The sequence below is a fragment of the Lathamus discolor genome, chromosome 4 (genome assembly GCF_037157495.1).
Source record: "Lathamus discolor isolate bLatDis1 chromosome 4, bLatDis1.hap1, whole genome shotgun sequence".
Lineage (NCBI taxonomy): Eukaryota > Metazoa > Chordata > Aves > Psittaciformes > Psittacidae > Lathamus > Lathamus discolor.
In genome coordinates, this window is record NC_088887.1 from 20,989,598 (window position 1) to 21,017,248 (window position 27,651).

Sequence of the window (27,651 nt, forward strand, 5' to 3'; positions counted from 1 at the left end):
TTTGGTGGGTGTCAGGGAGGGCCGGCCCTTCCCTCCCGCCTCCTCCACCGGGCCGAGCGCCTGCCTTTGGCACCCAGGGAGTGGACGGTGTATGTGAGCCGGGTTCTGGGGTGAAGCCTCTCTGTGAGAGGGCGTTTGTTTCGAAACGTGAGCTTGGGCCCGCAGAGGATGGCGCTGCGCGGATGGAAAACCGGAGATAAAGTTCCAGCATGCTCGCCACATGCCGGCAGCATCACGCTGAGAGTGTGTCCGTCACCGATTAGTCGTTGCCCTGACAGACTGTCCTTCCAGGCACTCACGGCTGTCCCCCTCGGCCTCCCACCTTGTAAGCAGGAGCTTGTCCACCTAAGGGAGAAAAACAGGAATCTGAAGCTGATTTCCCGAGTTTTCCCTATTAAAGATGAGGAGGAGGCGTGTGGTTAAGGAGGTTGATAAGTTTTAGAAAAGATTTTGAAATAATAAGGTCATTTTCAATGCAAAAAGTGTCTTTGCTTCTAAAAATACACGAAAGCAACCTGGAAAACAGGACTTTGCCATCCATTACACTCTCTGCCACTCGTATTTCATACCTTTGTACTGATGATTCAGGCATCTCTAGTGTTTCTAAAGTGTTAACCAGAAGAAACTTCATGATCCTTAAAGCCTACACATCACAAAGAATACCAAAGTTTGCTACATTATTAGGTTCAATGTATTTCACGTGTAGATAAGAGCTGAACTATTGTTCCTGTGATGATTAAGCATATATCAAGAAAAAGATCATATTCTTTTGTCCCATTTTTGAAATCAGAATTCCCTGGATTAAAAAAATAACACACAAAAAAAAATCAAACAAACAAACAAACAAACAAAATGTATTTTATTTTGTGGAGTTTTATGTGATTTTTTTATGCTGAAAATGTGTCATATTAGGCGAGACATTCTCAGTGTTGGTCATAACAGCATTTTATTAACATCTGTAATACATATAGGATGTTTAATGTAACTAGTAAAAAGTAGTATGAATTACCCTTCCTAGATAACTTTTAATTACCTTCTTTGCTTTTTCTCAATCAGTGGTGATGAGCTTCAGCCTGGTATCTGATGTGAGTGCACTTTTTGGCGACTTATCAATGATAAAGAACACTTAATTTCTGCTTCATAAGGAGAACATGTGTTTTTAAGATGCAGAGAACTTTTCAGGACAGCTGAAACACTTCTCTGGAGATACTCAGAAAGTTTTATATAAGATGCCCACTGTATTCAGAGGTGTTAAATGTTCAGCCACTGCATTTGATCATGCGATGACTTTATTTGGAGCAGCTTGGAAGTTCTCAAAAGACACCACATTCATTTTCAGAAAAAAAATGAAAGCAGGAGTTAAATCTGACAACACTTAACCAGATTATTGAAAATTCAACGATGTGTTATTATTATTAAAATCAGACATAGCAAAACATACAAATATGAGAGGACAGAATAAAGAAGTAAGTTTTCTAAAAAAAAATTACATGTCTAAATATCTCAGGGTTTTTTTTCTCACACAGGCAAGAATGGGATGAGTCAGCATAACTATTCCCATTTGTTAGACAAGATCCCACTGCAGTGAGCCTTACCACTTTGCTCAGTCACCAAGTGGGAGGAGCTGCTTGCACTTCATGCACCCATTGTACTCAAGCCAACATAAAGTCATCGAATCATAGAATAGTTAGGGTTGGAAAGGACCTTAAGATCATCTAGTTCCAAACCCCCTGCCATGGGCAGGGATACCTCGCACTAAACCATGTCACCCATGGCTCTGTCCAACCTGGCCTTGAACACCGCCAGGGATGAAGCATTCACAGCTTCCTTGGGCAACCCATTCCAGTGTGTCACCACACTTACAGTAAAGAACTTCTTCCTTATATCCAGTCTAAACTTCCCCTGTTTAAGTTTTAACCCATTACCCCTTGTTCTGTCACTACAGTCCCTAATGAAGAGTCCCTCACCAGCATCCTTATAAGCCCCCTTCAGATACTGGAAGGCTGCTATGAGGTCTCCACACAGCCTTCTCTTCTCCAGGCTGAACAGCCCCAACTTTCTCAGCCTGTCTTCATATGGGAGGTGCTCCACGAGATCATCCTCGTGGCCCTCCTCTGGACTTGTTCCAACAGTCCCATGTCCTTTTTATGTTGAGGACACCAGAACTGCACACAATACTCCAAGTGAGATCTCACGAGAGCAGAGTAGAGGGGCAGGATCACCTCCTTCGACCTGCTGGTCACGCTCCTTTTGATGCAGCCCAGGATACGGTTGGTTTTCTGGGCTTCAAGCGCACACTGCCGGCTCATGTTCATTTTCTCATCAACCGACACCCCCAAGTCCTTCTCTGCAAGACTGCTCTGAATCTCTTCTTTGCCCAATCTGTAGCTGTGCCTGGGATTGCTCCAACCCAGGTGTAGGACCTTGCACTTGTCAAGGTCCCTCTGGATGGCATCCCTTCCCTCCAGTGTATCAACCGAACCACACAGCTTGGTGTCATCTGCAAACTTGCTGAGGGCACACTCAATTCCTCTGTCCGTGTCACTGACAAAGATGCTGAACAAGACCGGTCCCAACACCGATCCCTGAGGGACACCACTCGTTACTGGTCTCCATCTGGACACTGAGCCAGTGACCACAACTCTTTGCATGTGGCCATCCAGCCAGTTCTTTATCCAGCGAGTGGTCCACCTATCAAATTGATGTCTCTCCAATTTAGAGACAAGTATGTCGTGTGGGACAGTGTCGAACGCTTTGCACAAGTCCAGGTAGATGACATGAACTGCTCTACCCCTGTCCATCAGTTTCTTATCCCCGTCATAGAAGGCCACGAAATTGGCCAGGCAGGATTACCCCTTAGTGAAGCCATGCTGGCTGTCACCAAGCACCTTGTTGTTTTTCATGTGCCTTAACATGCCTTCCACAAGAAGAATCTGCTCCAAGATTTTGCCAGGCACAGAGGTGAGACTGACTGGTCTGTAATTCGCTGGGTCATCCATTTTCCCTTCTTGAAAATGGGGGTTATATTTCCCTTTTTCCAGTCGCCGGGAACTTCACCTGACTGCCATGATTTTTCAAATATGATGGACAGTGGCTTAGCAACTTTATTCGCCAGCTCCTTCAAGACCCGTGGATGGATTTCACCAGGTCCCATTGCCTTGTGTACGTTCAGGTTTTTAAGATGGTCTTGAACCAGATGCTCTCCTACAGTGGGCCCAAGGTCTTCATTCTCATAGTCCCTGGGTCTACATTTCAAGAGTTGGTTGGTGTGGTCAGAGCATTTGCCAGTGAAGACCAAGGCAAAGAAGTCATTCAGAACCTCAGCCTTCTCCAAATCCAGGGTAGGCAGTTCTCCTGATAGCTTCCGGAGGGGGCCTATGTTGTCCCTAGTCTGTTTTTTATTTGCTACGTACCTATAGAATTCCTTCCTGTTATCCTTAACATCCCTAGCCAAGTTTAATTCCAACTGGGCCTTGGCTTTCCTAACCTGGTCCCTAGCTTCCCGGACAACAACCCTATATTCTTCTCAGGCTGCCTGTCCTTGCTTCCACATTTTATAAGCCTCTTTTTTCCTTTGAATTTTTCTCAGCAGCTCCTTATCCATCCAAAGAGGTCTCCTGGCCCTCCTGCTGCACTACTTTCTGGTTGGGATACTCCCTTGCTCCTCACTTCAACATCCAGAAACTCTGCTCTCCCTTTGACATTGATTTCAACCTTTCTGTACTGAATAGTATCAATAAAAGGTGGGTGGAGCAGGGAGAGAGTTGTATTTACTTGTAGCTTAAGTTTATAAACCAAACTCTTAATGCACAGTTTAAGAGACCTCTCTTCCGAGGTCTCCATGAAACCAAAGGACGTAGAGAAAAAAAAAAAAAAAAAAGTCAGTTCAGAGCAGGGTGCTAACACGCACTCCAGCTGCTACTCTGGTAACACCCATATGCCTCCAAAAGCAAACAGGCTTCCTATCATACGTCACTGGGGTGATGTGGTAGGTTTTATGTTTCATACTTACAAAGAACTTCTTTCCTAGCCTGTTTTTGCAAGCATCTCACTCTTTCTTTTTTTTTTTTCTTCACTTTGCCGTATGAAAACAGAATATTTTGTCTAATTACAATTTATAATAAAGACGTTTTAGCTAAGAAATTTAGAAAACCATTTTCTTCTGGAAAGACCAAGCCAACGTATTACTGAAGTAGTAAATAGAATTTGGGCCCAGAGCCTGTAAGAACTCTAAGAACTATGCTGTTTGTTTGTTTATTTATATTTTGGTTTCTAATTAAATTAAAACTGTTCTTACAAAAGGGAGAGGAGAGCTACAGCACATAGGCTAAATAAACATGTTCAACAGGCCTGAAAAATGAGAAGGGCATAAATAGCACAATCTTTATACACCTGTACTGTAATATAAAACTGTAATAACCTCAGCTCCTTTCAAAGACCTTCCTCAGTGACATGCAGTACAAGTAGCAGCCAGAGGATCTAGCACTGCACTGTCTTGCACATCACACTGTCTTGCTAATATGTGGTCCTGCTTTTGACTCCTGGTGATCTTGGCTTATGATCTATTTCAAGCTACCTGCAGTTGGAGTACTATAATGTCGTTCAAGATATCTGTGAGATCTACATAAAGCAAACCATGAAAAATGCAGGATTATGTTTCACAAGTTACAGGTTCCTAACTTTTGTTAGGGAAAGTAGACAAGGATATATTCTCTGATAAAGCCTGTGTTGATCTGGAAGTTCCCTGTGAGTTTTGCAGGCTGTGCTTTTGAAACATAGTAAGTTTTTGAATGCAGATACAAGGATACCCTTGCCACCCAAATAAAAGGAAACACCTTGGAAACTTTCGTTATTGAAGGATGGTGATCTGAAAGTGTGGAGAATACAGATCTGAAGTCTGTGTAAATTAAAATGTGGAGTTAATATTTTCCTTCTAAACCCAGAAAAGATTAGTCAGTATTATTTGTCTTGAAAAGCAGCCATGAAACAATTTTCAGTAACCACTAACAATGATATTAATACCTTGAAATACAAGAAGTACTTTGAATAGTAAAGATATTCCATGTAGCTATGGATTTGCAACTATAGTTGACTCATTTGCACATTGCAATGGATTAGCTATGTCTCAGGATCATATACCTCTGCTAGGTAAGATGAAGGTAAGACCTGCTTGAGCATACTATAAGCATTGCATGTGTGTCCTGGGTTTACCAGGAGCCGTTTTGCTCCTTCTAAGTAACTGGTGCAAGCTCTGTGTTTTGACTTCCAGCCTGGGCAGAGAGCTGATAACACCGATTGTTTTTAATTGTTGCTAAGTAATGTTTATTCTGGCCAAGGACTCTGTGAGTCTCATGCTCTGCCGGGGACGAGGGAGGCCGGGAGGAAGCAGAGACAGGACACCTGACCCAAACTAGCCAAAGAGGTATTCCATACCACAGCACGTCATGCCCGGAGAGGTAACTGGGAGTTACCTGGAAGGGCAGGCTCTCTCTCTTCGTGGGGGTCAAACTCATTTGGCGGTGGTATCGTATTCTCTTGTTATTTCCTCTTATCAATATTATCATTGGCAGTAGCAGCAGTGATTTGTGTTATACCTTAGTTACTGGGCTGTTCTTATCTCAACCCATGGGAGTTACATTCTCCTGATTCTCCTCCTCCCCATCCCTCCAGGAGTGGGGAGGGTCGGGGGGGGGGGGGGGGGGGTGTGAGTGGACGACCTGTGTGGATTGGTTTAAACCACGCCAGTTCTTTTTGGCGCCCAACGTGGGGCACGAAGGGTTGAGATAACGACAGATCTGACCGGATTAATAGTCACTCGTCACAATGCTGATTTATTGGCTCTCAAAGCTGTTCCTCTTGGTCTCACAGGTTCAGAACTCTGTACATTACATACAGCCAGTATTTGCTGTGGTACTGTTTTTCAAGTGTGGGGCTTGGGCTAAGGTTTTTGTCTCATTGTACTTTATTATAATGACTTGTAATACAATAGAATCATTGATCATGAAACTGATCGGTCTTATGTTCCCAGTGTGGTCACCACCTTTATACTTTGGGAGGTATATAATACAGGTGCTTAGCAATTTCACATCTTTTTTCTCCTTCTCGAGTGGTCAACCTGTGAAGGAAACATTCTTTTACCCTCCTAGCCCCCCTCTCAGACCAGCTACAGCATCATTTGAGAGTTTTGAAGTTCTTGAATGGCCTTTTAATATTGTTGAGACCTGTTTCCTGATTGTGATGGGGATTTCCACGTTGGCACGCATACGGAGTCACTACCCAAACTCTGGCTGCAACAGACAGCACGGCTACCCCAGCTCCAAGCACAGCAGCTACACCACCCTCAGCGACAAGTACAGTAGCTACCCAAACTTTGGCTGCAACAGACAGCACGGCTACCCCAGCTCCAAGCACAGCAGCTACACCACCCCCAGCGACAAGTACAGTTGCTACTCAAACCACAGTGAAAATCACTGTAGCTAAACCAGAGGATCAATTTGTACCAATATCGGTTGCCCCTGTATGCAAGAGAAAAAGCAAAAAGGAGGCAAGAAGGGTGAAGCAAGATGAAGAAACAATGTATTCACCACCTGGTCCAGAATCTGAGGAGGAGTCATCATCGCATGATGACGAAGAAGAAGAAGAGGTGACTTCTCGACCTTGGACCTCAACTGAGCTATGGAATATGCGAAAAGATTTTACCCGTCAACCAGGGGAGCACATCATCACCTGGTTGCTCCGATGCTGGGACAATGGGGCCGATGGTCACAAGCTAGAAGGTTGGGAAGCCAAGCAGCTGGGATCACTTGCTAGAGGAGGGGGAATTGACAAAGCAATTGCAAGAGAGAAAAAGTCCCTCAGTCTTTGGAGGCGGCTCTTGCCAGCTGTGAAAGAAAGGTTTCCATACAAGGACGATGTTACGAGTCATTCGGCCAAGTGGACTACTTTAGACAAAGGCATCCAGTCTCTGAGGGAATCAGCCATCATAAAGATGATCTATCACATCAAGCCAAATAATGGGGATGTACCCATAGACCCAGATGAAGTCGAATGTACACGACCCATGTGGCGAAAACTAACACGGAATGCACCGTCATCATATGCCCATTCATTGGCAACAATAACATGGAATGATATAGTACCACTAACAGTGGATGAAATGATTCATAAACTCAGGGAGTTCGAAGACAACCTCACCCCTTCCATCATCTCAGCTGTGGAAAAACTGTCCCAGGATCTCAAACAATTGAGGGACGATCTATCTGATTTATCCAGCTCTTCACGTGTACCAACACACGTCTCAGCTATTAACAAAAGGCGTCCTATTCTTCGAGAGAGAAGATACAGGACGTATACGCCACGGGCCACCCTATGGTTTTATCTGCGGGATCACGGAGAAGACATGACAAAGTGGGACGGAAAACCTACTTCAGCTTTGGTGGAACGGGTGGGCGAATTGAAGAGGGGAGCAAGGCCCAAGACTCATCATCCCATGAGAGCTGCGGCTTCAGTCTCTGGTGAGCAGGCCCCCAGACGGAGTGGAAGAGCTGACTTTACTCCAGCTCCTGTGATAGCGAAGAATAATCCCTTTCAATATGACTTAAGTGTTCAAAGTTGTGATGACTATTAGAGGGGCCCTGCCTCCAGCCAGGTGGAGGTAGGGGATAATCGGATTTACTGGACTGTGTGGGTCAAATGGCCTGGCACATCAGTCCCACAGAAGTATAAGGCTTTAGTAGATACCGGTGCACAGTGTACCCTGATGCCGTCAAGCTGTCAAGGGGTGGAACCCATCTATATTTCTGGAGTGACAGGAGGATCCCAAGAGTTGACTGTACTGGAGGCTGAAATCAGCCTAACTGGGAGGAAATGGCAAAAGCACCCCATTGTGACTGGTCCAGAGGCTCCATGCATCATGGGCATAGACTACCTCAGGAGAGGGTACTTCAAAGACCCCAAAGGGTACCGATGGGCTTTTGGTATTGCTGCTTTGGAGACAGAGGAAATTAAGCAGCCGTCCACCTTGCCTGGTCTCTCAGAGCATCCTTCTGTTGTGGGGTTGCTGAAAGTTGAAGAACAACAAGTGCCAATCGCGACCACAACAGTGCACCGGCGGCAATATTGCACCAACCGAGACTCCCTGATTCCTATCCATCAGCTGATTCGTAGACTGGAGGGTCAGGGACTGATCAGCAGGACCCGCTCACCCTTTAATAGCCCCATATGGCCAGTGCGAAAGTCTAACGGAGAGTGGAGACTAACAGTAGACTATCGTGGCCTGAATGAAGTCACACCGCCATTGAGTGCTGCCGTACCGGACATGCTAGAACTTCAGTATGAATTAGAGTCAAAGGCAGCCAAGTGGTATGCCACAATTGATATTGCCAATGCATTTTTCTCAATTCCTTTGGCAGCAGAGTGCAGGCCACAGTTTGCTTTTACTTGGAGGGGAGTCCAGTTCACTTGGAATCGACTGCCCCAGGGGTGGAAACACAGCCCTACCATCTGCCATGGACTGATCCAGACTGCACTGGAACAGGGGCAAGCTCCAGAACACCTGCAATACATTGATGACATTATCGTATGGGGCGATACAGCAGAAGAAGTCTTTGAGAAAGGGAGGAAAATAATCCAAATCCTGCTGAAAGCCGGTTTTGCCATAAAACGGAGTAAGGTCAAGGGACCTGCACAAGAGATTCAGTTTTTAGGAATAAAGTGGCAAGACGGACGTCGCCAGATCCCCACAGATGTGATCAACAAGATAACAGCTATGTCTCTACCAACTAATAAGAAAGAAACACAAGCTTTCTTGGGTGCTGTGGGGTTCTGGAGAATGCACATCCCAAATTACAGTTCAATTGTAAGCCCTCTCTATCATGTGACCCGGAAGAAGAATGATTTTAAATGGGGTCCTGAGCAACAACAAGCCTTTGAGCAAATTAAATGCGAGATAGTTCATGCAGTAGCCCTTGGACCAGTCCAGACCGGGCCAGATGTCAAAAATGTACTGTACACCGCAGCTGGGGAAAATGGTGCTACCTCGAGCCTTTGGCAGAAAGCCCCAGGGGAGACTCGAGGTCGACCCCTTGGTTTTTGGAGCCGGGGGTACAAAGGATCTGAGGCCAGCTATACCCCAACTGAGAAAGAGATGCTGGCAGCCTATGAAGGGGTTTGAGCTGCTTCGGAAGTGATTGGCACTGAAGCACAGCTCCTCCTGGCACACCGCTTGCCTGTACTGGGCTGGATGTTCAAAGGCAGGGTCTCCTCTACACACCATGCAACTGATGCTACATGGAGTAAATGGGCTGCACTAATTACACAACGTACTCGAATAGGAAATCCCAGTCATCCAGGCATTCTAGAAGTCATCAAGGACTGGCCAGAGGGCAAAGATTTTGGAATGTCACCAGAGAAGGAGGTGATGCGTGCTGAAGAGGCTCCACCATATAACGAACTGTCAGAAAGTGAAAAACAGTATGCCTTGTTTACTGATGGGTCCTGCCATATTTTGGGAAAGCATCAGAGATGGAAGGCAGCTGTATGGAGTCCTCGGCGACAAGTTGCAGAAACTGCTGAGGGAGAGGGCGAATCAAGTCAGTTTGCCGAGGTGAAAGCCATCCAGCTGGCCCTGGACATTGCTGAACGAGAGAAGTGGCCAGTACTTTATCTCTACACTGACTCATGGATGGTGGCAAATGCCCTTTGGGGGTGGTTGCAGCAATGGAAGCGAAGCAACTGGCAACGCAGAGGTAAACCCATCTGGGCTGCTGCACTGTGGCAAGATATCGCTGCCTGGGTGCAGAACCTGGTGGTGAAGGTACGCCATGTAGATGCACATGTACCCAAGAGTCGGGCCACTGAGGAACACCAGAACAACCAACAAGTGGATAGAGCTGCTGAGATTGAAGTGGCTCAAATGGACTTAGACTGGCAACATAAAGGTGAATTATTTTTGGCCCGGTGGGCCCATGACACTTCAGGCCATCAGGGCAGAGATGCAACATACAGATGGGCCCGTGACCGAGGGGTGGACTTAACAATGGACACTATTGCCCAGGTTATTCATGAGTGTGAAACATGTGCTGCAATTAAACAAGCCAAACGGTTAAAGCCTCTCTGGTATGGAGGACGATGGCTGAAGTACAAATATGGGGAGGCCTGGCAGATTGACTATATCACACTCCCACCAACCCGCCAAGGCAAGCACCATGTGCTTACCATGGTGGAAGCAACCACCGGAGGGCTTGAAACATACGCTGTGCCCCACGCCACTGCCCAGAACACTATCCTGGGCCTTGAGAAACAGATTTTGTGGTGACACGGCACCCCAGAGAGAATTGAGTCAGACAATGGGACTCATTTCCGGAATAACCTTATAGACACTTGGGCCGAAGAGCATGGCATTGAGTGGGTATATCACATCCCATACCATGCACCAGCCTCTGGGAAAATCGAACAGTACAATGGGCTGTTAAAAACCACACTAAGAGCAATGGGTGGGGGAACTTTCAGGCGTTGGGATACACATTTACCAAAGGCCACCTGGTTGGTTAACACTAGAGGATCGGTCAATAGAGCTGGCCCAGCCCAGTCAGAACTTTTACATATTGTAGAGGGTGACAAAGTTCCTGTGGTGCACATGAAGAATTTGCTGGGGAAGACCGTCTGGGTTATGCCGGCTTCAGGTAAAGGCAAACCCACCTGTGGGATTGCTTTTGCTCAGGGACCCGGATATACTTGGTGGGTAATGTGGGAAAACGGGGAAGTCCGATGTATACCTCAAGGGGATTTGATTTTAGGGGAATATAGCCAATGAACTTAATTGTGTGCTGTTGCCTGCTGTGTAATACTTTTAGAGACCATCAATTAGATGTTTTCAGGTCACCAGCGACTGGCCCTGACTTCCCTCCAACCGTCATCCCAACAGAGAATGAATTCTGATAGAACCAGACAAGTTCTGCAGTGAAGAAACAATCATCACCAGCAGGCAACAATCCAACACTGCACACAGCTTTTCCTGCCCTGAAAAGACTGTTACAAGGGATGGAACCTGACATCATGGACCGAATGGACTCAGCAGCTTTATAAGGACTGGTCTATGCACTAAGAGTGTACTGAGATAAGACTGATGGTATACTGAAAATGTGGGATCTGAGCATGATGTGAATGGTATGGAATAAGGGGTGGATACTGTCCTGGGTTTACCAGGAGCCGTTTTGCTCCTTCTTAGTAACTGGTGCAAGCTCTGTGTTTTGACTTCCAGCCTGGGCAGAGAGCTGATAACACCGATTGTTTTTAATTGTTGCTAAGTAATGTTTATTCTGGCCAAGGACTCTGTGAGTCTCATGCTCTGCCGGGGACGAGGGAGGCCGGGAGGAAGCAGAGACAGGACACCTGACCCAAACTAGCCAAAGAGGTATTCCATACCACAGCACATCATGCCCGGAGAGGTAACTGGGAGTTACCTGGAAGGGCAGGCTCTCTCTCTTCGTGGGGGTCGAACTCGTTTGGCGGTGGTATCGTATTCTCTTGTTATTTTCTCTTATCAATATTATCATTGGCAGTAGCAGCAGTGATTTGTGTTATACCTTAGTTACTGGGCTGTTCTTATCTCAACCCGTGGGAGTTACATTCTCCTGATTCTCCTCCCCATCCCTCCAGGAGTGGGGAGGGTCGGGGGGGGCGGGGGCGGTGTGAGTGGACGACCTGTGTGGATTGGTTTAAACCACGACAATGTGGCTGGTGTGCCCCATCAGAACTTCTATCAGACCCACGGGTAGAAGCAGGACTCAAAATTTCTATACTTGTTCTATTCTTATAAATTCTCATTTCAAGGACTAATTGGATTATCTTGGGGTTAAAAAAAAAAAAAAAAAAAAAAAGCTCATAGTTCTAAATAGTTCTAAATAAAAGGATCTCTGTTCCCTGATCACGATTCCAGGAACACAGGAATCATGATCAGGATGGGCGTAATCCATCCAGCAGTGTAGTAATAATCACTTCAGGACTTTTAGGACTTTTTGCACAGAGAGTTTGCAGATCTGATCCACACTGGTGTACAGGCCCTCAGTTTTCCTTAGATCAAACTGGTAATAAACAACATTTTAGTATGGGGGGATTTTCACATATTTCCAATTAGCTATTTTGTAGAATGTATTCAGTGGTGTAATAATGAAGGGTCCATTTATCCATGTACTTTGTACTTCATACGCCATATATGACTCTAAAGCCAATAATCCAGCAGACTGTGGGCAGAGGCAGGTGCTTTCCTGTAGGCTTTTATCCAGGATCATTGTGAAAGGTCTCAAGCAATGAAGTTCTAGTTACTTCCCTGGGAGTCTTTCCCACAGCTGATAGAGAAGTTTTTTTCCTGATACTCATTCTGAATATGATTTTATCTATGATCTGATAGAAGAGATGCCACTCAGACAGGAAGGTCTTTTCAGTGGTGACCTTGAAATAAAATCCCACATTGATTTATACAACAGGAAGAATTTTATGAGTGACAGAGCAGAAGGACTTGCTGAAAGATCTGAGGAGTCCTATGCTGTCTTACCTTGTCAAATTCTTGTTCTACTTCCATATCACAGAGACACTGATTGTGATGAAAGTGATGATGTTAAACAGGAGTATGAGTGCTACTGGCAAGAGGAACGATGACAGCATGGGCTTTTTCACACTGAAATTCTGATTTTGATACAGTGCTGCAAGCCAGCAACTTTTAGCATATAAAGAGAGGCCAATTCAAAAGATTTGTTAGACACATTATTCAGAAGACCAAAAAAAAAAAAAAGTATTCCACTTTCATCCTGAAAGACCTCATAGGACTTCTTAAGTTTGGTTAACCTGTCTCTGAAAGGCAACCATTCCTTGAGAACTGAGGGCTTTCGATCATGCTTCTCTTTCTCTGAGGAATGCAAAATGATTTATTAAAAATTAACTCCATAGAGAAATACAATACAGTGCAATATAGCTAACCAAATAGATATCTGGCCATCATATGCAAGTTTACCTTTAAAGTATGTGTTATAATAGAGCTGAAGAGAAAAGTAATAGGGGAAACCTAATGAACAAAGGTTGAGACAAAAACAGGGGCAATTTAAGGACAGGGTTATCCTGTAATAATCCTTACATCTTTTTTTTTTATTTTTATTGCTAAATCATCTTAAATTAGAAATCAACACTCCCTAAATGAGTATCATAAGTGGGTGTAAAAAGCCCATGTAAAAGGGGGTTTGTGTTTACATTTCCAAAAGAAGTCTATCTTTGTTCTGTATCATCTGCTATCAGCAGGGCACACTGTAGCCTGCTTTGGTATGTAGGCACTCAAATGAATATCAATACCAAAAACATAGGGTAAATAGGGGTATTGTTAAGTTGGCCAGAAAGGTTTTAAATAAATGGGAGGATTAAGTTTAGGTACTGAAATGTAGCACTTAAGTGAAGGTCTTGAATTTCAGTTAGGCTTAGGATGTCTACAGCTTCCATTTAAAGTCACAGGGGATCTTGCAGTAGGATTCAAGGCAGATGTGGTTCCAGTTCCCTAAATCCTTAGTTAGGAGAAACTGCAATTTCTCATAGTGAATGTTTAGTTTGAATGAAAAGTTCTGTCTTCTTTTAAGTACTTATATGCACAAAGCTATATACCAACAGTAAATCTAGAATTGTACTAATAATGAGCCATCACAAAAGCTGAGAGATAGTAAGTGTTGTAATAACACATGAACTTACAATTCTACCTGCCTTCCTGCAGTTTAAAGCTTTTCCTTCTCTGTAAGTATCTCCAAGTGTTATTGCAACTACTACAGCAGGGATTATTAATTAATAAGAGAGACATTAGCAATTTATTGCTCCGTTGGTTGCATGGGCGCATGCAAATAGCTTATGGCCTCCTAAACTCCATAGATTTTAAGAGCTCTGTTTCATCTGCCTTGCACTAAACTACATGGATTTTCTACAGCCTAGAGAAAAGTCAGGACCAAGGGTTGTGAGCGCTGCTTTTCTGAGGACAACTCACATCCAGGACTTGCTGATTTTTTTGCCGTTAAAGAGGTTCAACAGAGCTTCCAGAGACAACACCAATGGTGACTGAGCAAACTCTTTCCTGTGTGTAGCTGACTCCCTTACCACAGCTGTGCAACCTTACCTTCTTGTAAGCAATGAGAAACTTAATTTAAGAAAATTCTGCACCACTCACTGCTACATTTTATATCAGCTTGATACAAAGCATAACTTCTGCTCTTTGAGAAGCATGGCAGTGTGGGCTTGCCTCCTCAATGCCTCTGCTTCACTTCCTGTCTTCCACGTCTCCTGCCTACCTGTTTGCTAAGCAGCACGTCACATGAGAAGGAGCCTCCTGCACACACTTTGAGCTGGAAAATAAACATGCTTCTGTTCTTCCTTCAGCCCTAGTAGAGATCTTTCAGACTGCCAAGTATTTGCTGTGCTCTCAAAGTAGATCTGAAAAGCAGTGAGTCAGAATCATGCTGGTTTAGACATATGCAGCTAGTCACAGGACACAGTGAAGAGCCTAATGTTGTGCTATCATGCAAATGGAGCACAGTGATGCGTAGCCAGGCAGCTTTTGCTGAACACTTGCTGGCTTGCATATGCAGTCCGAATTCTCAGAGTTTTAGAGGAACTGGTTCTACCTCCACCCAAATGCAAAACATAATAATGAAACAGTCAGGATCTAAAACTGGTTGGTAGGTGCCATCAGAAATGACACACTGCACAAGCTGACAACTGACCATTCCTATACACTGTATTGGAAGTGTTTCGTGGAGGATTTTTACTTCACCTAGTGGGCATCTATCTGCATTCTTCAGCCCTCCAAGTAGTTCCTTTTCAGCTTGCAGTGCTGCTGCTAATTGCTGTTCTCACTTAAGAATGTGCTCTTTACTTATTAATAAATAATATGCACCAATTCATGCCAGTCACTCCTTGCTTTTGGATGTATGCAAGACTCTGGCTTGAGGTCATGAGGAATCTCAGAGATATCTAAATGAAGGATTGGAGTCCATCTATGCAAAGATCATATCTGAAAGGGGTTTTTGCTTAGTTCACAGAAGCAGGTTGTTGAAGGCCTTAATTGCTGTGAAAATTTCTCCAGCACACAACAGACTTGTGTTGTTGTGCCAGTGAACAAGCTATCACTTTCAATGCCATATGACTTTAAATCATACCCCATCCGATTACTGACATGGTTATAAGGAAGTGTTCAGGCAGGGGCTTCATGGCTGTAAGCAGCAGGAAGTACAGCTGTGCAGAACTGAGTGCTGACCACATAAATGTCGCCAACAAAAAATAGTGCAGTAGGACAGCCACAGCTGTACACCAGGAGTCTGTGGGAGGATCTACCAAGTCAGATGTGAGTAAGGTGTTACTGATAGTGTCATAAGGAAGGTATTGCTGGTAGTGACTGGTAGTACTGTCGCTGTGATTCCTGGCATTTCGGTTTTCAATTTCAGTGATGAAGATGATGTTAAAAATTAGCATACAGGAACAAAGACTCACTAACATCCACATCACAGATGACTTTCGAGTTTTCCTATTGGTAGGAATATAGAGAAAAAAAGTAAAGCAAAATAATTAAAACTGTAAAATATTTCTTAATTTCCATTGATATTAAAAGCAGGGTAGAGTATGTCTTTAATACAGAGACAAAACAAAGCAATAACTTGTTTGCAGAATTTTACACCATCATTACTGTCAGACAACTTAATAAATCCATCAGTTTTGTCCAGTTTCAGCTAGAACAGAGAATACCCAGTACGTTTTAGGACTGGGGCTTTTCCAACAGTAGTTGGGATACATTTTCTTTTTCCCACACTGCTCCTTTTAGAATCCTTTTCTTAAGTGTTAAGAGGTGAAATAGGATAAGACAAGTATTTCTAAACACTCTTCAAGGTCCAAGAGAATAATAAACCTCCACTGCCAAACTCTGTCTTATAAATGCTTTTAAAAGGCAGAGTCTGGAGGCTCCTACAAACTTAAATACATTGACCTTGATGGAATTGCTCCAAACCTACATTAGTGCAAGCAGAATGAGAAACATGCATTCATCTACAACAACTACAACTCCGCTGGCAATACTTTGCTCTTTGTTCAAGGGGGAATAACATGACACCATTTATCACAGGCATGTCCATCAAGGAAATTTGCTGCAGTTGTATTTGAATTAAGTCACTCATAATAAAACTGTAGCACAAGCAGTGCACATAACCTACATTGCTGTATAATCATGGTGCTTTGAAATCATCTGTTCCCTACAGTTTATAAACAGAAAGCAATAGAGCATCGAAACTATCAAATAGGTAACAGAAAGCCCTGTCAAAGCAATGGAAAGATTTTTCTTGTCAGCGGCCATGCCCAGTGTTTCCTATGAAAGGCTTGGCCTTTCACCATACTGGAGTCTTCAATACTCTGTGGTATCATTTCTTTTCAAAGCTTGCATTTTTGAAGGTGGACTTATTGCACAATAAACATATATGCATACATATGTATCCTCACATTAAAATATTTACATAAACAGGTTAAAGTTTCATGTAGGTGACAAATATGTTCCAAACTCGCTATTCTCTTTGTTTTACTCAAAATACATAAAAAGCAAAATATTGCAACTTAGAATTAAATACTTGCAGTTTTACATCTTCCCTCTTACCTAGTGAATTTTTGAAACAAAATGGTAATGACCACATCAGCCATGGACAATCCAACACCAATGTAAGAAATATACTCCAAAGGCTTTGCATATTTATGTTTGATCTGAAAGGCCTAGGACGCAAATTGCATCAGTTATGAGAAGAGATAGATTTCTTTCTAAAATTTGTGTTTCTGGTTACACATAGAAAATAAAATGTTTTAGTGAAGTTATGACTGCTGCTAGTCATTTACTGGGGCTTACCTTGGGACTGAAGGCTATTTCATAGAATCATAGAATCATAGAATAGTTAGGGTTGGAAAGGACTTTAAGATCCTCTAGTTCCAACCCCCCTGCCATGGGCAGGGAAACCTCACACTAAAGCATGCCACCCAAGGCTTCATCCAACCTAGCCTTGAACACTGCCAGGGATGGAGCATTCACAACCTTCCTGAGCACCTCCTTCGACCTGCTGGTCCTCTTGATGCAGCCCAGGATATGGTTGGCTTTCTGGGCTGCGAGCGCACACTGAGGAAGCAAAAATCCTGGATTATATAAATATATATATTATATATATATGTATTTATATACATTTGTTCTTGATTTTATACTTTTTATTTAAGATCAAGAGAGACTGATTTGATCTCTGATTTGATCATCAAGGGAGACTAATGACATGACATGGAATGTCATAATTGTGTACTTAATACTGAAGAAACATATTTTTTATTGAGACAAGCTGTGTGTTTAATCTACCTCTCTTGAGGAAAGTGTTATGTTCAAGGCTTCATCTACTTGATCACACTGTTTTTGCACAGGATCGTTGTCTGAAACAGTTAAAAGAAATTACAGTGACCAGTTAATGAGCTATTCAGCGTTTGTATTTTCTTTATTGTCACTGCTGTGTATAGGACTACCTGATATATCCGTTTGATTATTTTCTAGTCCTAGCGAGTGGACTGAATTATTCATTTCCCTGTGGGCTTGTATATGAATGATGTTCAGAATTCTGATGTCTAAGTGCTCCACAAACTTCAGCTTCATTATACTCTTGTGCTGTGATGTCCTCAGAGAGACTGAGGACAATTCTGCTGGTTTCAGGTGCTCAGTCTGAAACTTGTGATTTTTAGTATGACATAGGAATGTTCGTGTTCAAAGCTCAGCTCCCCAACATTCACCAGCTTCTGCAGCAAATGAAGCAGAGGAGCTACAAGCTGCTGGGTTTTTTGGGGTATTTTTGGTTGTGTTTTGGTTTGGTTTGGTTTGGGGGATTTTTTTGGTTGTTTTGCTTTTTTTTTCTTCAGGGCAACACCAATTTATCCTCTAAGCAATGCAGAGGGTAAGTAATGGATTCTGGAAAAATCCTGTATAACTGTGCCATTAAAGACTATTCCAATATGTAGGTGTGAAGGTGTGTATGTCCTGGCTGACACCTGACAGTAATGGTAATTTTAGTTAAGATGATTGATTTCTTCCTCCATTCAGAGGTGTTTGCTGTCAAATGAGAACCTGAGTGAGGAAATCACAGGCCAGTTGAGGAGTATGAAATAGGATGCTACATTCAGACAAAATCAGAATAAAATCACCACCACTGGAAATTCAGGCCATTTGCAAAGTAGGCACATGGCAAGAATGGCACTGAAAAAGGCTTTGGTACTTCATTTTGCTTTCTGCAAAGTTTTAAGAAAAGTAACACATATGTATTTCCTGCCTCAATTTCCTATCACTTCTTCTTTCCCCCTTGGAATGATGCAGAATCTCAGACACAGTTTAAACAGTAATTTAAGATTACCTGTGATCCTAGGGAGTCCAGATTTTCATCACAATTCAGAACTTTGGGGGGCTCTAAAGTAGGAGTTTTCCCTTGTCTGGAGCATATCCGGATTGCTATTGAAGTGTTACCTGTAATTTTGTAAAAGCAGAAAGATGGGCATTTACTAGAGAAGCACTCACATGCACATGACCTCATTAGGCATTAAAATTGTACTGTGGCTGTGAGACCCTATCCAGTGCTGTTTTCTATTTGCATGTAAAATATTTGCCTTTCAAAGTGACCATGAATTATTTACTTAGTTCTTATTCTTTTTTGAACATGTGTTTTATACTCATATACACAATCTTATCAAAGTGCCTGATATTATTCATGCCAAATTCAGCTAGGTTTAGTTACACTAGAGCTGCAGAAACACATCTCTGAAATGGGAGGCAGAGACATCAACACTGAGCTATCAGAAAGACTTTTAATCATGTCCTGAGAAACATATTTCATATGTCTTGAAAGAAATGCAAAGGGTGTGTGGAGCAGTTGTGCAAAACTTACTCCTACAAGGTCTCTGGAAGCTGAGACAGTTCATGGAACCCCAGCTGATGGAAAGTATCCTGAATCCTAATGCTAAATAGTAGGAAATGAATAGATTATTTTTCTGTCAAAAGGCTGTTCAGGAGCAGATACTAACTGACTCACAGCCCAGTCCCAGACAGATATGGATACAACTCAGGGTGTGTGCCTTAAATTCTCTGCATTTGGGATAGAAAGCTGTCTGGAAAGGTTTGTGCTCCTGCTGCCTTAGCTATGCTGTTTTGGCTTCAAACATCAACCTCTCATCTGGTCTAATAATTCAACATCTTTCACAAACCTTATATTTACTTGTAGGAAGTAGAAGTTAAAGGAAAGAAGCATATACTATTCACAGTGTCAGGTTTGCATTTTTCTTCTGAGTTGCCATATTTACTCACTATAATCCGTCAAAAGTAAGGTTTTTGTTTATGCTTTCAGAAATGTGCACTGTGTAAGTACTGGTTTCACAGAAATTAACTGATATGCATATATGCAAATCAAATATTTTTAGTACAAGGACCAATTTTCAAAAGTTAAATAGTATTGAGATAGAAGCTCACTGAATATTTTGCCCTAAGGGAAATAAAAGCAGTTGAGTAAAACTCATCGAAACGCAAGCTGCTGAGTTGCTACAAGTGATTCTTATGAAGTCACTGAAAGCCTAATGCTCTTATTTTTTTCCACCTCTCCTATTTTCACTGCCTTGGTCCTACAAAGTTTGTAAAAGATTATAAAGCTTCTCTTCCAGGGTCTTGTTACCCAAGCAGAAATCAGATTTGCTATCCTAATAGCAGGGGGCAAAACCACAAGTTTGCTCCACATGGGGTTTGGACAGCTAATGGGGGACAGTCCTTTGGTGACGCTGAACCATGATGGGTCCAATGCAGCTTCTGCTGCAGGAAGTCACTGCCCAACTGCCTGCCACAACGGTACAGGGTGGCCACCCCAAGCCCCACACCTTGTCTAAGCACCTGGTACTGTCTACGTCTAAAGGCAGGATGATGAGCTCAGTGGACCTAACACAGTACAGTAGGTTATTGCATACTCGTGTCATACCATACCACTAGAACATAACACAAATTTACCTTGTATTGCGGCAAGCACTTGAAGAAATTGCTGTAATACACAGGCAGAAATGTTTTGCTTGCTCTTATGACTCGCAACATCCTGTTTTTGCTAACTTTTGTTAATTTGAACCACATTTCAGCTGACTGTGTTCCATTAGCAGGACTGAGTCAGAGAAGCATACCTATGGTTGAGGTCCTGAGGGGAGCTAAGGAGGCCTGGAGTGTTCTCCATGTTCTGGCACAAGCTTCCTTGCCAAGTCACATAACTTTCTGTGGGTTGTATTTTCTATAGTGTCTCAGTTTCCCATGGCACAATAATACTTTTCTTCTGTAGAAATGGTTATAAACAAATAAGGACGCATGACTGCAAAGATTAGGTTTGCCTTACAGCACCATACTTGAACTTTGCTTGACAGGAGGTGTTTAATAGGGCATGCTGCTGGACCCTCTCCAGCTTCTCCATGTCTTTTTAGCCTGGGGTGCAAGCCCATATGTCTTGGTGGTGTCTCATCAGTACCAGGAAGGTGGGGGTAATAGTGTCTGCCAACCTGTCCCTCTCCAAAAGCACAGCAGCTCTGCTTTGTTTGTGATGAGCACACACTGTTGGCCCACACTGAACCTGGTATTCACCGTCTCTCCCAGGTAATTTCCAGCAGGGCTGCTCCTCAGCCAGCAAGTTTCTGGCCTGTGCCAGTGTCCCTGGCATGAAGATCAGCACTTGTCCTTCTTGGACACTGAGTTTTCTGTTGGCATTATCCTCAGGTTTTTCATGGTTCTGCATTGAGACCATGCTATTAACTGTATCAACAATACCTCTGCCCTGCCTCAAGTTTAGTATTGTCTACAGATTTGCTAAGAAGGCATGCTGTGTCATCCTTCAGGTCTTTGATGAAGACATTAAATGATATTGGCCCTAGTACTGACCAGCAGGTTACTTTTATTATATGCCAGTCAAGTCACTGATCACTACCCTTTAAGCTTCGCTGTTAGTTTTCAATCCAGCTAGTGAATCCAGCTCATTCACCAAACCCATATATATTCATCTACCAAACAAAAATGCTGAAGAAGATGGTGGCAAAAGCATCTCTAAAATCAAGGTATGCTCTTCTGTTGAAGAAGACAGAAGGCAGACAAGTTGGTCAGACATGATTTTCCCTTTGTAAATCCGTGATGTTCCCGATTATCTTCTTGTCTTCTACATGCATGGAAATAGACTCCAAGAGGACATGTCAAAGAAGACATGTTCTGTAATACTCTTAGGACTGAGGTAAACCTGACTGGCTTATGGTTTCCACAGTCCTCCTTGCTGTTCTTAAATGTGGGCATAATATTGGCTTATTTTCAAATCTCTGTGTCATCCCTTGATCACCATAGGTGACAGATAGCAGCCCCACTGTGAAATCAGCCAGGTCTTTCAGCAGCTTTGATTGAATAATGTCCAGACCCGTGGATTTGAGTACTTTTGTGGTGATCCTGCCTTCCATCTGACAGATGATAAATATGCATTCATACACAAGTACCTATTCAAGCTTTATTTTTCTTTCTAGTTATTCAGGCTGTGATCTGAAAGTGTTTTGGGTTGATTTATATGCATATCTATACTTCTTGGGTTTAGACTTACAAAAGAGAGTCCATCTGAAATAAAACTGGTGGTTTTTTCCCCACTGAGGCAAATCTCAAATTACTGCAAATATTCTGACTTCAGCAGAATTGCTCCAGATCTTTTTAAAAAGCCAAACAAACCACAAGTATGAAGAAAAGCAGGCACTTATGTCATGATATTTAAAGGAAAGTAACCGTGACATAACGTACAAAAGCAATGAAATATGAGCTAAGTGGAAATTTTCCATCACCACTGAAAGAAAGTAATTGGTTTACAAAATTTGACTAACCTCTATGTCGTACTCTCTCCTGCTGGCAACAAACCAGATTACCTCCTCTCTTATACCCCCAGCACCCAACTGGACTTCCTTCCAGCTTCCCCAACACCTTTAGCACTAAGTTCCCACATTCGTTATGCCTCACCATGTCTTAGCCCCTCCCTCACTTCTGTCTCTCACATCCATCTTTTGATTCCCAATACATAAAATACAGATCTCTATTTTGTTAGCTGGTGGAGAGGAAACAAATGTCATGGATGGTTTAGAGCTGTGCATCTTAGTGGCTAGCCTGGGTTGACTGGCCACGCAGTCCCCACCTCCACAATGCCAGCTGAAGTCTCCTTGCCTTTTTCTCAGTTAGGTATTTATAGGGTTGGTCTTCTGTACCCAATTAGTGATATGTGAAAAACTTGTAAGATCTCAAAATCTAAGACTTGTAACCATCTAGCGAATTTAGTTGAAAATGTTCAACAAGTGAAGAGTTGCCAAGAAGGTGGAACAACAAACAGATGGGGAGTATAAACGGTCCTCAGGGAAACAGAATAAAATTCAGATTTGGTAAATGCAATAATGCTTGTGGTTATTTCAAGTTAATAATGCCAGTCCAAACACTCTTACCTCATATATTTTAAAAACTATGGTTACTAAAATCTATTCTTTAAAGCAATTTGCAGCAAATCAAATACAGAATACCAGAGGAATGAACATTAGGGAATTATGGAGTCATCATAATAGTTTGTTTCCAGTGCTGAAATTCCATCAATGATTATTTTGTTTAAGCCAATTTCTCCAAAACATTTTACCCAAATGTTCCAATCCATCATGAACCCATCCAATCTGTCATTGTCTGTTGGATGTGCTACCCATCCTGTATTAAGGAAATTACATGGGATACCTGAAGTTTCCATCTACCTAGCAGTCTTCACCAGGAATACCTTCTTGCTGATATTTTGACATCCTTCTGACCAAATGTGTGATTTCATTTTACAAAGGTGCAGCGTATCCATGTGTCACACTGGCCACAGTGTAGGTTGTTGTCTTGGAAAGTGTGAGCTGTGGATGTTACCAGCACTGGAGATACTGCAGCTCGGTGAGCCAGTGCCCTCACAGAATCTGCTGGGAGCACCCTCTCCAGTTACAGCAGTGCCATGCCGTGGCACAGAGGACTGAAATGGGAATCAACCAGCCCAGTGCTATGCCAGGCGTAGGAAATGTGACTCATCCAAAAGTAGTGCCAGTGGTAGCAGGCACTGAGGATGGTCACTGTCCTGCAGAGTGCTGAGCTGGATGATGTCCCTTTAAACACTGGTAGATCCAGAGATGTCAATACTGGCTGCTGAGGTCTGAATCAGATTTTCAGCTCACTGTGAATTTCAAGCAGAGGAATTCAAAGACCAAATTGGCTAGGAAGAGACCACAGACAGTTGAAACCTGCAATGTCTTCCCCAGATACATTACTCGTTTGAAAGAGTGACAGAAGTGAGTGAAGGACACAGCCTCACCTAGCAAGAAGAGCCATATCACTGTTTGCAAATCCACCCTGCTCAGCAGGTCTCAGCAAAATTGGAAGATCAGAGGCTTCCCAAAGCAGAGGGGTTCCCAGAAATGATACCAGCTGCCTATGCTGCCTGGCTTGTACAGACCTATCTCACAAAGAGATCCCACCCACTCCTCTGGGCACGCGCAGGCTCTGTCCTGACAGATGCCACCACTTAGGCAGAAGCACGGAGGTACCTCGGATTCTGTGGAGTCTGTGTAAATAAATAATCAAGATGTATTAATGAATAGCAATGTAAAAACACGCATCTATCTAATCTGCTGAAGGAAAGAAGCAAACATGATTAATTTGAAACTTCAACTAAGAATATATGTGACCCACAGTCTCCCCCATGTACTCAGTCACTGATCCCTCCTTGACCCTAAAACCAGTGGCATGAATGTGGGGTCAAAGCTTTAAAACATGAGTCTGTGTTCCCACAACAATGTAGGTGGAAACAGTTTTGTGCAGCTGCTGGACAAGCAGGAGTGATGGTGTGGGCTGCCAGGCTGCCAAAGCACAAGCTGTTGAATCCATGAAAAGCCAAAATTACTTCTGTGGGATTTCACAGGAGCAAGAAGGCAAAATAGGACCACAGAACCCCAGTGCTGAGGGAGCCAGAACAGTAAGAAGGACATGGATAGTCACACATCCAAGAATCAGACAGAGATGCTCTCATTTAAGACAGGCATTATTAAATAAAGCTGATAAAACCCCATGCCCCATGTCAGTCAACCTCGCACAGTCCCAAAGTGAAGGATGGAGCTGGAATCCATTCCCATAAGTTTCATGGTGGAAATTGTGTACCTGTGCCTTGAAATAAGGCAGAAAACTGGAGCTGAGGACTGTCATTTGATCTGACATTTTAGTGCCTGTGTTTGAGATGTTGACAAATACAGTAAAACCAGAAAATGCAAAAGTAAAAACCTGCTGCCAGGAACACATGTGCTATTGTGTATTTCTAATATTCTCACTGAGCTAAAAAAATTGCCTAGCTTCTTACTCTCTAATGAGATTCATAAACTGGAAGATTATTGCAGACTATAGGGGATATGCCACGTGGCGTGGGTAATTCTGTTCTTGGAACATACCACTCAGCTTTTGCTCATGGTGTTGCTATATAGTATTTGTGTTTCAGGCTGTCTCAGCTACATTACAGCCAGATGCCCATGATGATAATGGAATAGCATCTATGTTTTGCTAGGTAGTGTCTCTGCTAGCAATCAGCTTTTCAAAACACATTGTCTCTTTGTTGGAAATTTTACAGAAAGGAAACTCCTCCAGCAATTGAGACCTAGGAAGCCCAAGCTAAGCAGCTGTGGATAATGGCTGTACATGGGGAGATGAGTGCCTGGTTGGGCGTCTGTTGCCACATTGACTGGCAGCACTGGCTCACCCACCAGGCACATGAGTGTGGCACATGGGGGCACATGGCAGAGGAGTCACACCGGGACTAAGACACTTGCTTTGGATTTGGTAGCTTGGGAACCTGCAAAATACTGTGGAGCCTGCAGTGCAGCTCCAAGCCTCTGTCTTGCTTGGTGAACACATGCCTGAAGCAGACAGGCAGAAGGTGACACAGCAGGGTAATCTGGCACAGAGCGGCCTGGAAACTGGGAAAGAGCAGCCCTGGCCTTCAAATGCACAGGCCTTGGGCTGCCTGCTGAGGGGCAGAACAGGGGACCAGCTGCAGCAGCCATGGATGAGAGCAATGGCAGTGGCACTTCCACAGCCCAGCTGGGGTGTCAGAGTCTGGCTCTGGCACTGTTAGTCACAGGGTGCAAAAGGAGTGCAAGGAAAGGGAAAGGTGAAAAGGAGATCGGGGATGACACTTCTGTGGGAGCAGTAAAACAGAAAAACACAAAGCTGCGGGGTGAGAACTCCAGTGTACACAGCTGGAGGTACAGACACAGCTGCCATGCCACCCTTGCAACAAAGAGCAGGTGCCAGCAAACAGCATCAGCCTTACCTTTGCCTTTCCCAGAAGAGCCCTTATGTACAAACAATGTAATGCTCGCAGGATCTGTTAACACTAATTGAAACTGTGGCTCTAGTTAGTGTCTGCTGATAGCCTTTCTCAGGCTGCTGTTCAAGGTCTCATGTACCATTATAAAGCTTTCTTCTTTTAGGCAGAGAGGAATCTGTGTCTTTCACAAACACAGATTCCTGAGCTGACTAATGCAGTCACATATACCCCCCCCCCCCACAGTAAAACTCATCAGGCTTCAGTAATTGTGGCACTGACTTAAAATAATGTTTTTTTTTCTGGTTTTATCTTAAGAGTCAGAAAACATCTCTTTATTTGGCTTTGGCTTTGAAGTTTTGCAGACATTAAGCATCTCAAGAATCACAGTGATTTTGATAGTATGCATTTTTAAACTAAAACTAAAAGATTCTTGCATAATACTATGTCATCATGAACCACTGGGGTTTTCTTAATCAAATATTATTGAAACTGTTAATGCTAATACTTGTGAATGAAGTTTCAATACAGAATGAACACTACCACTATACATAACAAGCAATGTGTCAGATGGGCATGGAGGTATTCTCTGTCCCTGAAGTACATGCACTACTTCAGTAGTTCCAGCAGCCATCCAGTTCCCAGCAGCTCATTTACCTGCAGTTGTGTAAATCCTAAGCATAAGCAGAGGTACTCCTCTAGGAGTTGTGATAGGAGTTAACTCCAATCTCATCTGGGTTTAGCTCCACCAAGTTGAACAAAGCACTGGGCACACATTTATATTAGCCAAGGTAAATTACTACTGACATATGTTAAATAATTGCCGTTTACTTATGTGTCGTTTCTTGGGCATGGATATGTTCCCTCCCTCCAAACATCTGATAAATCTCTTGTAGTCAGTGTAGTAATTTTGTATCATGTCAATATAGTGATTATTTTGAAAGGAAACACTGGCCGGTTCTCTGTTACAAATTTGCATACAGAAGTGTCTTACAAGGGTGCATTTAGCTGATTTTCAGGTATAGACATGCAATATCTTCCATACTCCTTCAACAAAGTTTTCTAGCATGCAAGTTGTAATGAAAACATGAACAGGTACTATTTAGCATGTTTTGCTTATATGCATGCAAACATAAACTTACATAAAGCTAAATATTTCCTCTTTAAAACATAATTTATTAGATTAGCTAGAGGTTTATTTTTGTCTTTTGAAAAATAAATGAGATTTCTACTGAAAGGGTGAGAAAATATCAAGACATTTCTCAAAGCTCTATCAGAAGTCTAATGTACAGTGTAAACATGTTACAAGTAAAATACTCTAGAGAGTGTTTGCCATCCTGTTCTATTTTAAAGCAGAATGCAATTTTTTGGATACTTCCTTAAACATCAGCGTAAGAAGAAAAATGATTCCACCTACGAAGCTTACAGCACAGAGGTAATAATGCATATCAGCAATCGTGTTTAAATACTTAAAAGGAAAAAGAGTCCAAAGAGCTCAAACAGAGCTTAAATGGATGTCGTGGTTTAAACAAAAGTCATCCATAAATCACACAGTCGCTCTCTCACTCCCCCCCTTCTTGCCCTCCCCCTACTCCCGGAGGGACGGAGAGGAGAATCAAAAAGAATGCAACTCCCACTGGTTGAGATAAGAACAGTTTAGTAACTAAGGTATAACACAAATCACTACTGCTACCACCAATAATGATGATGATAACGGAAATAACAAGGGGAAAGAATACAACACCTCAACACCAGCCAACTGATAACTCACCCAACCCCACCCAACCGAGCACCAACCAATACCTCGTCCAACCCTGCAGTCCGCTAGCCCTTCCAGGGTAACTCTCCGTTACATCCTGGGCATGACGTGCTGTGGTACCTCTTTGGCTAGTTTGGGTCAGGTGTCCTGTCTCTGCTTCCTCCCAGCTTCCCCTCCTCCCTGGCAGAGCATGAGGCTCAGAAAGTCCTTGGTCAGACTAAAACATTTGTGTTATCAGCTCTGTTCCCAGGCCTAAAGTCAAAACACAGTGCTGCACCAGCTACTAAGAAAGAGAAAAATGACTGCTACTGCTGAACCCAGGACAATGGAGTAGAATTATATTTCTTACAGGTTTTAAACCTGAGGACAAGCTGTCAAATACACAGTGCCCAAAGGGTTGCGGTCACTACACAGCAGGTAATTCCAACCAATACTCTGTCCCAGTGGAGTGAAGACATTGCGGTGCAG

General features: G+C 43.2%; 2 protein-coding genes across 2 annotated transcripts; both read right to left on the bottom strand.

The window, feature by feature from the left end:
* Nucleotides 1-27,641, bottom strand: LOC136013141 (adhesion G-protein coupled receptor G7-like). Its single transcript, XM_065676562.1, is given in 6 exon segments — nucleotides 1-345; nucleotides 18,432-18,541; nucleotides 19,324-19,386; nucleotides 19,389-19,454; nucleotides 23,568-23,675; nucleotides 27,533-27,641. Coding segments are annotated over 6 exon segments (549 nt in total). The 3' UTR covers nucleotides 1-252.
* On the bottom strand, nucleotides 13,030-17,683 carry ADGRG7 (adhesion G protein-coupled receptor G7). The gene is made up of 5 exons (XM_065679039.1): nucleotides 17,557-17,683; nucleotides 17,396-17,466; nucleotides 16,661-16,773; nucleotides 15,182-15,547; nucleotides 13,030-13,813 (listed from the first exon to the last, which is right to left on the bottom strand). Exons 1-5 carry the CDS (start codon nucleotides 17,681-17,683, stop codon nucleotides 13,681-13,683), a joined length of 810 nt encoding a protein of 269 aa, XP_065535111.1. The 3' UTR covers nucleotides 13,030-13,680.
* Nucleotides 27,642-27,651: the final 10 nt, after the last annotated feature.